At 48.0% G+C, this 9,324-nt stretch overlaps 1 protein-coding gene across 3 annotated transcripts; it reads right to left on the bottom strand.

Annotated features, from left to right (window-relative positions):
• Positions 1-1,970: 1,970 nt before the first annotated feature.
• GNPNAT1 (glucosamine-phosphate N-acetyltransferase 1) lies at positions 1,971-8,811 on the bottom strand. 3 transcript variants are annotated; one of them, XM_074583533.1, is made up of 6 exons: positions 8,682-8,811; positions 5,875-6,062; positions 5,126-5,188; positions 4,361-4,488; positions 3,772-3,833; positions 1,971-3,391 (listed from the first exon to the last, which is right to left on the bottom strand). In XM_074583533.1, the coding sequence occupies exons 2-6, from the start codon at positions 6,044-6,046 to the stop codon at positions 3,244-3,246; spliced, it is 573 nt and encodes a 190-aa protein (XP_074439634.1). In that variant the 5' UTR covers positions 6,047-6,062; positions 8,682-8,811; the 3' UTR covers positions 1,971-3,243. The 3 variants fall into 3 exon arrangements, with proteins under 3 accessions (XP_074439634.1, XP_074439635.1, XP_074439633.1); XM_074583534.1 differs by lacking the exon at positions 8,682-8,811 and adding an exon at positions 6,602-6,730; XM_074583532.1 differs by lacking the exon at positions 8,682-8,811 and having other exon boundaries at positions 5,875-6,263.
• Between the last annotated feature and the right edge of the window lie 513 nt (positions 8,812-9,324).

The raw sequence follows: 9,324 nt of genomic DNA, 5'->3' as shown, positions 1-9,324 counted from the left end.
GTCTTGCAGCTCCTCAGGAGGAACAGTCCCTCCAGAGCAAGGCTGAACTCTTGGCCTGTGTCAAAGCTCTTAAAAGTTGTGAGCAGATTCTGGTCTGAAGGCTGCTGCCTGGGTTAAAGCATGCTGCTAGGACTGATGCTGGTGACACCTGAGGAGGAGATCCTCCTCAGTTAGGGTGCTTAGCCAAGACAGGACTCAGGGGTGAGGCTTTACAGCCTCAAAACCTCTTCTCCTGTGGAGTGTGAAGGCCCAGGAGGGTTCACAGCTTCAATGGAGCTAAACTAGGGCTCAGCAGCACTTTCCCTTCACTGCTGTCTGTCCTCTGCTACCCATGTCAGTGATAGAGCAGCGCAAACCCTTCAGAGAAGGAAGAAAAACAAATCTTTAAGAAATGTATGATGCCTTAGTTAGGAAGTTTTCAGCATGGAAAAGGGAAGTGTTACTGTTATCTACTGAAGAACTACAACTTGTGGGTGTTAAGCTGACCAGCTAAGCATGTGGTGCTGGTTCTGCAGTTGTAGGGTTTATTACATGCTGTTCACTGACTCTCTGTAAAAGAATGCTTCTGAGACTGCCACGTGGCTGCCCTGGGCTTTGTGGGTGTCTGTCTCTTGGGCAGCTCTTGCCAAATGCTGCCAGCTACAAGCTCCTGATGAAACAAGGCTGGGAACCAGGACTTGTGCAGAACAGTGCTTTCTGTCTCAGCTCCCTGGGGATGGGGTTGAGCTGAAACACACACGGAAGAACACTCTTGATTCATCGAACTCTCCCCTGCCAGAGAGGCTTGGTCATGGGCAGTCTGGTTCTGTGATCTCACCACAGTCCTGGTGCTTCTCTGGGGAGACTCCTTCACAAGCTAACAAGCTTCATGACTAAGGATTTTCCCACCCATTTTATTTTTTTCATGCCATTACCTCCTCATGATGCCTTCTACAGTCATTCTGGTCTGTCTGCCTGCTGCCTCACAGATAACAGCCTCTCACATCCTAAGGGAAGCAGAGATTAGCTTTCCTTATGTATCTATTATTAAGCCTTTTATTTAAAACTTCTTGATATCTGACTCATTTAGCTTACTGACAGTGGGTATTTCAATTACTGATTGCTTTCTGGGGTTAAACCAAAGGTGGTAATTAGTAGCAGGGGTAGCACTGTGGCCTTCCAATAGCAATAGAGGTTGAATTTTCTCCCTTCCCCAGGTTTGGACACAAAGCTGCAGGACCCAGAGCTTTAGGGAGCCACAGCTGTATGTTAAGGTGCTAGAGTTCCCTTTCCAGCTTTGGGGAAGCAGAAGGAAGAAGGAGGAAATCTCCTCCTCAGGGAGGGAACAGCTGCCACCCAAAAAAACGTACAGAACAACAAGCTCTTCAAAGCTCAAGGGATGAGCCGGATTCCACCCAGCAGAGGCTTTGTCCTGCAGCCACAAAACCAAACCTTCAACCCAATTCATTTGTTTTACAATGATCTAAGCTGGGTACATAATCACCTGCTCCTGACTTCTACTGATCTTTTCATTAACTCATAATGAGGGCCTGGAGCTCCTTAGATGGTGTAGATATCATAGAATTCAAATAATCCACATCAAATTAGTAGAAATGCAAAATTAATTAAAACTGTGAAAGGCAAGAAAACCCACCTCAGTCATTTGGGCCCAGCATAAATCAATAGCTGATTTTATACAATTAGTTCAGAGTTGGGGCTCAAGCCCCTTAGATCTGTCACAGCAGAGCACAGCAGGGAAGAGCCCAGCTCTCCCTCAGGGGAGAACAGCCCCAAGAAAATGGGTGAAAACCACCCCATGAGCTGAGAATTTCATTAAAATCAATATGGAATCTCAAAAAGTGTTCTTTTCTGTCCAGGGAAAGGAAAGCAAAGCTATTTGGAGCAGGTGGTACTGTTCTGAAAGACAACAGGTACACCCTTACCCTGGATACCTACCACTAGGCATAACACAGTGATACAAAAACCAGACACATTTGGCAGTCTTCATTTATTCAGCTTAAAGATTTTTTTTAAAAAAATAATCAATAAATAAAACAGACATCACCAAGGGAACACTATATTGAGTGGAGTACCATCAGGACCATTAAATATAACCCCCCCCCAGCTTAAAGTAGCTCTCCACACCACAAGGAAAGAACATTTTGTGAGGCTGAACTGTTCACAAACGAGACTGGCTGTTCTGTACGAACCTTCACATATTTATAATGCCCTATTCATAGACATAGGATTTGTCACTCTCCCCGCACAAAATGCTACTGTTGAAACCAGGGCTTTGTAAGTTATTTGCTTGCCATCACTGGCAAAAGTGCTAAAATCATTTATCCAATCTTATAGCAAGAGGGATGCTCCAGAGCAGCAACAATCCCTTGGGATTTCCCTGTCACCAGCAGAGCCCCCCTGGCCCTCAGGAATTTGAGTACAGCTGGGGGAAGCTGAATCCCAAATCACATTTCCACTGAGCACTAGCCAGAGCCCCGCTCAGGACAGGGACATTCCGGTTGCCCTGTCGCAAACCATTGGGCTAGTCAGAAAACATGTAATTATCCTGAAAACAAAGTTATCAGCTAAAGTGCAGGACCACTGCAGTGAGAAGTACACGTCCATTTTTACACTCAGAACATCAGCTTTAGCATAGCCCATAAGGATTCTCCCCCACCCGCACAAGTAGTAACAAATTCAGATTAAAATAGTGCCTATAAAAGTTTAGGTACGCAAACTTCAACAGCATTTCAGGGAGCTTCCGCAGAAAGGACGAAACAACCGCCCATTCCGTGTCACTAATCCTGTGCGAGAAGCATCATCCCTACCCAAGCCACATCCTCCTTCTGCAAAGTACAGCCAGAGCCACCCCGTGAGCTGCACTTCAACTACCCAGAAAAGAAGCGCAAACCTTTAGAAAAATACAATGCAAGAAAAAATTTGAGATAAAAATATAGACCTTTGGTTAAAAACCATCCCTTTAACAAGAGTCCTTTGTAACTCAGCTAGAACAAAAAAGCTTCACTTAGACTGAACAGTAGTAAAAATTAGTTCTAAGCACTTATTTCCTAACCCAAAGGACCCTTCCAAAATGTCAGTAATTTTTTTTCTGTAGGATTTACACATTTGATGTTCATTATTTATAGGGATTGTTATATTTGCAGCAATAAACTATAAATTTTCCACGAAGAGAATGTTTGTAGCACAAGCTCCTCCACCAACAGTCTTTACCAAAAAAAAAAAAAAAAACACGACTGGAAGTTCTTAATTAAAGAACCGTTGAAACATGTAGTTTTCTTCAGATACCAAATAGCCAAACTTCTTATAGAAATCCACATTTTTTGGCAGACACTCAAGTGTAATTTTGTAACAGTTCAGTCTCTTACTTAGCAGTGTCAGGGTGGATGTTAATCTGAAAGAGACAGAAAACCCACAGTTAAATGAAACTGTCCCTGAACTGCTCAATTAATATTTAATTAGCTAAAGCTATCAGACCTACAATACTGAAGTTTTACAGCCCTCTGCGTTTTCCTTCGCTACACGGGATAGAAAAAAAGAACAAAGCACCAGTGTTTTGCAGACATTTTTACGTTACTGCTACAAGCACCTCAGCCAGCGGGTGATACCCTCTGGCCAAACCCTCTCTGCTGGCCTGGTGGGGGGGACCTACCCCCCAGTGCCAAAATCCCCCTCTCCAAGGGCTGCTCATACCCAGCAGCATGGGGAGATGGGGGACAGAAACCAACCGGGCAAGCACTTGCTGTTGAATGGCAACGGTGGTGAAATACTTACAGTTTACCCAGCTGCTTTCCTCTGCACTCCCCGCTTACTACTACATCTTCTATCCTTCCTCTCTGTGAAAATAGAGGCAGCTGTCAGTTGAAGAGAACGCTGCTGTGTTCGTTTCCTCACCGCGCTACATCTCCTGCTTGGATTTTCCCGCTGTCTAGTTCAATACAACCGCCCCAGTGGTTGACATGCTGGTAACGCCCCTTCCAGCACCCATCAGGAGTCGCATTCCCACCATGGCCTTTCCCCACCAAGGGATCTGGATCTCTCCAGCTCCCTGTTTTCATGCATCCTGCTGGGACTCCGCAGTAGTGAGATCCTCAGCCACCTGCTCCATCAGAACCAAGTCTGACTAGATCAGAAGCTCACTGGGAGGCAGAACGGGACAGACATCATTGCTCTTTTTCCTAAAGAAAAGCCAAAGCTTCTTTGTACTGTTTAGCTGAGCACCTAAAGATGGGGGATATTTTTAAAATGCCTTCGCCACTGACTCAGCAGGAAGTACTTCATCACACAGTAACACCATAAAAATAACATGCACAGAGTCCGGGGACAGGATCTTTTCCCTCACAGCTGCAGTGAGAGAATATACCTTTGCACAGGAGTGAGTGAATTTATGTTCTATCACCAGCGTTGCCGTAGCAACAATCTGTCCAAGATTTGTGTCTTCTACTACAGTAACATAGTAATCTCCAGACCTCTTCATGTGCTCAAAGGTTTCTGTGGGAGCAGATAGACAGCGGAACAGTCACCGTTAATCTCAGATGAAATGGCTGCAGGGTCTAACACTTGCAGCAGATTCTGAACGCAGATCACTGCAGGGTTCAGAATCACATGGAAGAAGCACCCAAGACCCCAGAACCTGAAAGCCCTGGAGTCAGACTAACCCAGAGAGAGAACCAGGAAAAAGCAGAAATTAAACAAATGCCTTTTCCTCACTGCCCTCCTGCCACAGCACCTCTGCAGGTGGGCACTACGACGAAGGTGGCAGCCTGTAAGTTTTCTTACATCTCAGTCCAACCAGTAAAGCTCAAGATGCTGTTGAGCCTCTGCCCCGCCATCGGTGCTGCAATAATTCAGCCAAAACAAGCCTTCACCCACAGTCCCTCCTGCCAGGTACCTAAAGCTCAGTCTCAGAAGCAGGTAACATAGTTTAGGCCTGTCCCAGCCAAGAAGCCCTTGGGGATAGCTGCGACTGGATCCAACACCGAGTGCCAAAGGCTGCCTTGGGGCAGCTGAGCTAATGAATCCCTCTGGCATTGGGCAGTTGGGAGCCTCATACCCAAGTAGCTTTGTTGTCGGCATCACTGTCCTCTGGTTCCTCTATGGAAATGCTAAGAAATAATGATATACTCACTGATAAACTGCTCCGGGCTTGCAACTCCAGTTTCGGTCAGCTGACCCAGAACCTTAAAAAAGCCTGTTGTAAAAGAAAGAAAAAAACCCTCAGTGAGGGACAGCAACACACAATTAGCTCCAAATAGTGCATAACAACCAGACACGACTGGAGAGTGAACATCCCCACGGCGCCATCCAATTCAGTCGTACGTAAAGGCCTGTGCTCTGCATATTATAGAAGCAGACACTAATCTTAAAATCAAACTCCTCCCTTGAGCAATGCTGAAGGATCAGCTAATGCACCAGCAGCAAACTCAAGTGCAGAAGATGGATTTGTTCAAGAAAGAAAAGTATAAGCCCAAAATTATGTGTTATTAACCTTTTTTGTCCAAGTTACAGAACTGAGGAAGTCTCCAGGCACTAAGAAGAATATGCTGGTTCACATTACTTTAATATCAGAGGAAACAGCATGAACAACTGTACTCCCTCTCTAAAGCTGTGGTAAGTAGGAAGCTGTGAATTGTTCAGAAGATTTGACTTGAATTTTAAGATGTTTTTTGAGGTTATTAAAATAGTAAAACCAATTTTGAGGGTCACCCAACACAGCACCAATCCATGGTGCCAAGTGCTCAAATTCCTTACTAATGAAAATAACCTAAATACAGCTAAAACAAGCAATCCTAATCTATCGAGAGATAATGCAGAAATACATACTATCTAATTCAGCACCCAGCTTTTGTTTGCTATGATCATTAAACAGGATTCTACCTCGATTTAAATCAGCCGTGCAAAGCGGTCTCAAAACTAGACCATCTCCTGGATCTAAAGGAGAAATAGCGGGAGAAAACGTCGTCGTGTTCTCGCTCCAGTCAAGTTCGTGCAGAATATTTGGGTCAAACATCGGTGTGTCATCAGGCATCACGGTGGCAACAGGCATCATGGCTGCAACAGGTGTTCTGGAACAGAACGCACATGAGTAAGGAACATTTTGGTTTGCTCTTGTTTTAATCTCTAAATACGCCATTTCCCATGGTTCTATCATGCCACGTGATGTTCCTCAGGGACACAAAGAAAGGTGAATGAAACTGAAACTGCTGTTTGCTTTATCTGCGATTGAAGCTCCTCAACCTTCACTGGACCAAGCCGCTACACACTGACACTGCTCACATTACCTAAAGTAAACACATATGGCACTTCAAAGTTCATCTGGGAAGTTTTTTCTCTTGGAAAAAAATATAAAACAGATAAGACATTGACTAGGAAATTTAACCTCCATAGCCCTTGGAAAAGGAAAGCATCTTGCACTGTTAATAGTGTTTACCGAGTATAGAGATCATTTTCATTCGCATTCCATTTAAAACTGGTGGTAGGAAAGTGCACTTTTTTCAACCAGTCCCATCACATAAATATTTAGTATCTCAGCCAAGAGGCACTGCACCACACATATGCAAACACAGATGATACAACAGCCTGCACACACGCTTACAGCCCGTACCACGTTTCTCAGGCGGTCATGTTTGCTCGGTGTATTTACAAAAGCTAATGCCATCGCAGCTGCAAAACGCAGCGCCTCATTGTCCATTAACAGGTAAAACGCGGAACTGCCAAGATGATGGTGAGACACCTGTTAATGATTAAAGAGACATTTGGGAATTGTGTATTATTCAGAATTAGAGATAAGAGGAAGCAAAGTGATATATTTTCCTAATTGCTAGGTATAGGAAAATAATTCTTACTTTGTCATCTGTAGAATACCTGGTCAGGTTTCTGGTATGAACAGAGCATATCATGGGAACTTGTCCTGAGACCAAGTTCTTTATACATCTTCAAATTAACTTAGCTGCACCATAAAAGATAGGGTAGTTGCACGCTGTTGGGCAGGCCAAATAAACATATTTTGAAAAATATTCATCCCAAATACATTTTTCTTTAGGACATCTTACAGCCCTGTAAGCTGCCCAGAGAAAGTACAGAGGATGTCAGCTATGGAACATCTCAGCTTAACAGCAGCATACGAACCTCAAAACTGAAGGTGGCTCTGGAAACCCAACTGAAATAGCTTCTTAAAAGAAATACCTAATCAAAAAAACACCTAAAACAACCACGAAATCTTTTTCTATGCCACCTGCTGGTATACACTGGTCTTTAAATCCCCATTCTCATCTCAATCTTGCATATAAAAGTAAAAAAATTGCTGTTAGAGAAATTAAACAGCAATAAAAATTCTCATCCCACATGAATTTTCAAAATGAAACAGCGGGAAAAATGAAGTGCAAAGAAAAACATTTCTGTGGAAGGCAGAGTCAGAAGCGAGAATCCAGGTCTTCCGAGTCCCAGTCCTGAGCTTTATCGATCAGATCACATCGATGCGCGCAGAGGACTGCAAGCCCATCACCAGTGTATTAATTATGTCACTGCTAAGCAAAACCAAAGTCCCCCCGGTTCCAGCAATAAATTTGACATCTCTGTTCCTAGATCCTGATCACTCTAATGTTGCTGTTACCCTGTTCCATTACAAACCCTTCCTAGAATTCACGAATTCATTCACAACACTCAGATAGTGTCCTGTACAGAATAAAATAAATCTAATTAATTTCAGCTCCAGGTTATAGTACACCAAGCACACACAGCAGTAGAAAAGCACACGAAGGAAAGAAAATTTTTGATGCTTTTCAAGCAGTTAGTATTTTTTTTTTAATAAAGTTATTTTTCAAACTACATCCAGCACTGGTGGAGCAGGAAGAAGTTTGAAGCTTCACGCATTTTCTGGAGTCAGGGATATGCCTTACTCACTACAAATGCATTGGCCAATTAAAAAAAAGGATCAATGTCTGGCAAGGAAGAGCTCGGGCCTGTTTCGATGGGTGGCTGGGCTCCCCTCCAGGCCTGCTCCGAGCCCATGTGCTCGTCCCGGTGCACACCTGAGGCCTCCACTGGAGCATCCCGGGCTCCCCATTTGGGCCCTCTCGCCTATCCCTCCGTTCCGGGAAGCTGGCAGGGAGCACGGTATGCTGAGGGTCCCCCAAGCTCACCCCCAGCCCCTCGGGGGTTGTCCCCTCATCCCCTCACCTCACCCCCAGCCCCTCAGGGGGGATCCCCTCACACTCTCACCCTGCCTCTCAAGGGCGGGTCCCCTAACCCTGCCCCTCAAGGAGGGGGAACCCCTCCCCTCACAGCCAGCCCCTCGGGGGGGTCCCCTCACTTTATAGCCAGCCCCTCGGGGGGGGTCCCCTCATCTCACCCCCTGTCCCTCGGGGGGGGTCCCCTCACAACAGCCCCAGCCCCTCGGGGGGAGAGGGATCCCCTCACCTCCCCCTCAGCCCTCGGGGGGGTGGGGGAGTCCCATCACCGCCTCATCTCACCCCCAGCCCTCAGGGGGGTCCCCTCACCTCCCCCTCAGCGGGGAGACCCCTCACCGGCTCATCTTCTCACCCCCAGCCCTCGGGGGGGAGGTGGGTGGGGGGTGCCCTCAATTCAACCCCAGCCCTCAGAGAGGGAATCCCCCCACCTCACCCCCGGCCCCTCAGGAGGGGGCCGAACCCCCCTCAGGCGACGCGCGCCCCTCCCGCACTCACCCGCGCACGAGGCCGCGGCGCCAACTGCCGCCCGCACCGGTTCCGCCGCAGGCGCCGCACGGACGTGGCACTGGGGGGCGGGGCCCCGCGCGCAGCCAATCGGCGCCCGCCGGCCCCGCCCCGGCTCCGCGCGCCCGGAACGCCGAGCCGCCCCCGCGCCGGCCTCGCGACCTTCGGGGTTAGCCTCGCCCCCGCGCGCGGATTGGGCGGTGCGTTGCGTGGCCACGTCCCCTCCCCAGGGAGGCCCCGCCCCTCTTGTCACGTGGCGCTCCGGCCCTGAGAGCCGGCGCAAGATGGCGGACGCGGCTGCGGAACGCTGCTCCGGTCCGGTCCGGCCGCCCCTGCCCGGCATCGGCTCTCCCCGCCGCTCCTCCCGCCGCTCCCCCGCCAGAAGGGCCGTTTCACCCTGGTGGCGGCCCCGGTGGGCTCGGCGGGAGGGAGGCTGAGAGCAGCGAGGCTGGCCAGGCCTTAGGCCTCGCCGGGGCATGAAGGCGTTTGCGGTTCCCTGACAGGGTTTTGACGCCTGAAAGAAAATCCCTCGGTCTCCCAGAACTAACATCCCCCCATTAGCGAGGCGGGTGGCAGGGGAGCGGGCAGTGTCCTTCAGCACGGGGAGTGATTTCTCCTTCAGTGGGGTGGGGGG

This window comes from Larus michahellis, chromosome 4 (assembly GCF_964199755.1).
Source record: "Larus michahellis chromosome 4, bLarMic1.1, whole genome shotgun sequence".
Taxonomy (NCBI): domain Eukaryota; kingdom Metazoa; phylum Chordata; class Aves; order Charadriiformes; family Laridae; genus Larus; species Larus michahellis.
This window is presented reverse-complemented; position numbering and strand designations above follow the sequence as displayed.

Excerpts from the sequence above, each read along its gene's own strand:
- GNPNAT1 (XM_074583532.1), bottom strand. The coding sequence starts at position 6,148 with ATGATAGAACCATGGGAAATGGCGTATTTAGAGATTAAAACAAGAGCA. Across the intron at positions 3,834-4,360 it reads TCACTCACTCCTGTGCAAAG|AGAGGAAGGATAGAAGATGT; the intron begins GTATATTCTCTC and ends CTATTTTCACAG. Across the intron at positions 3,392-3,771 it reads GGAAAGCAGCTGGGTAAACT|ATTAACATCCACCCTGACAC; the intron begins GTAAGTATTTCA and ends TGTCTCTTTCAG.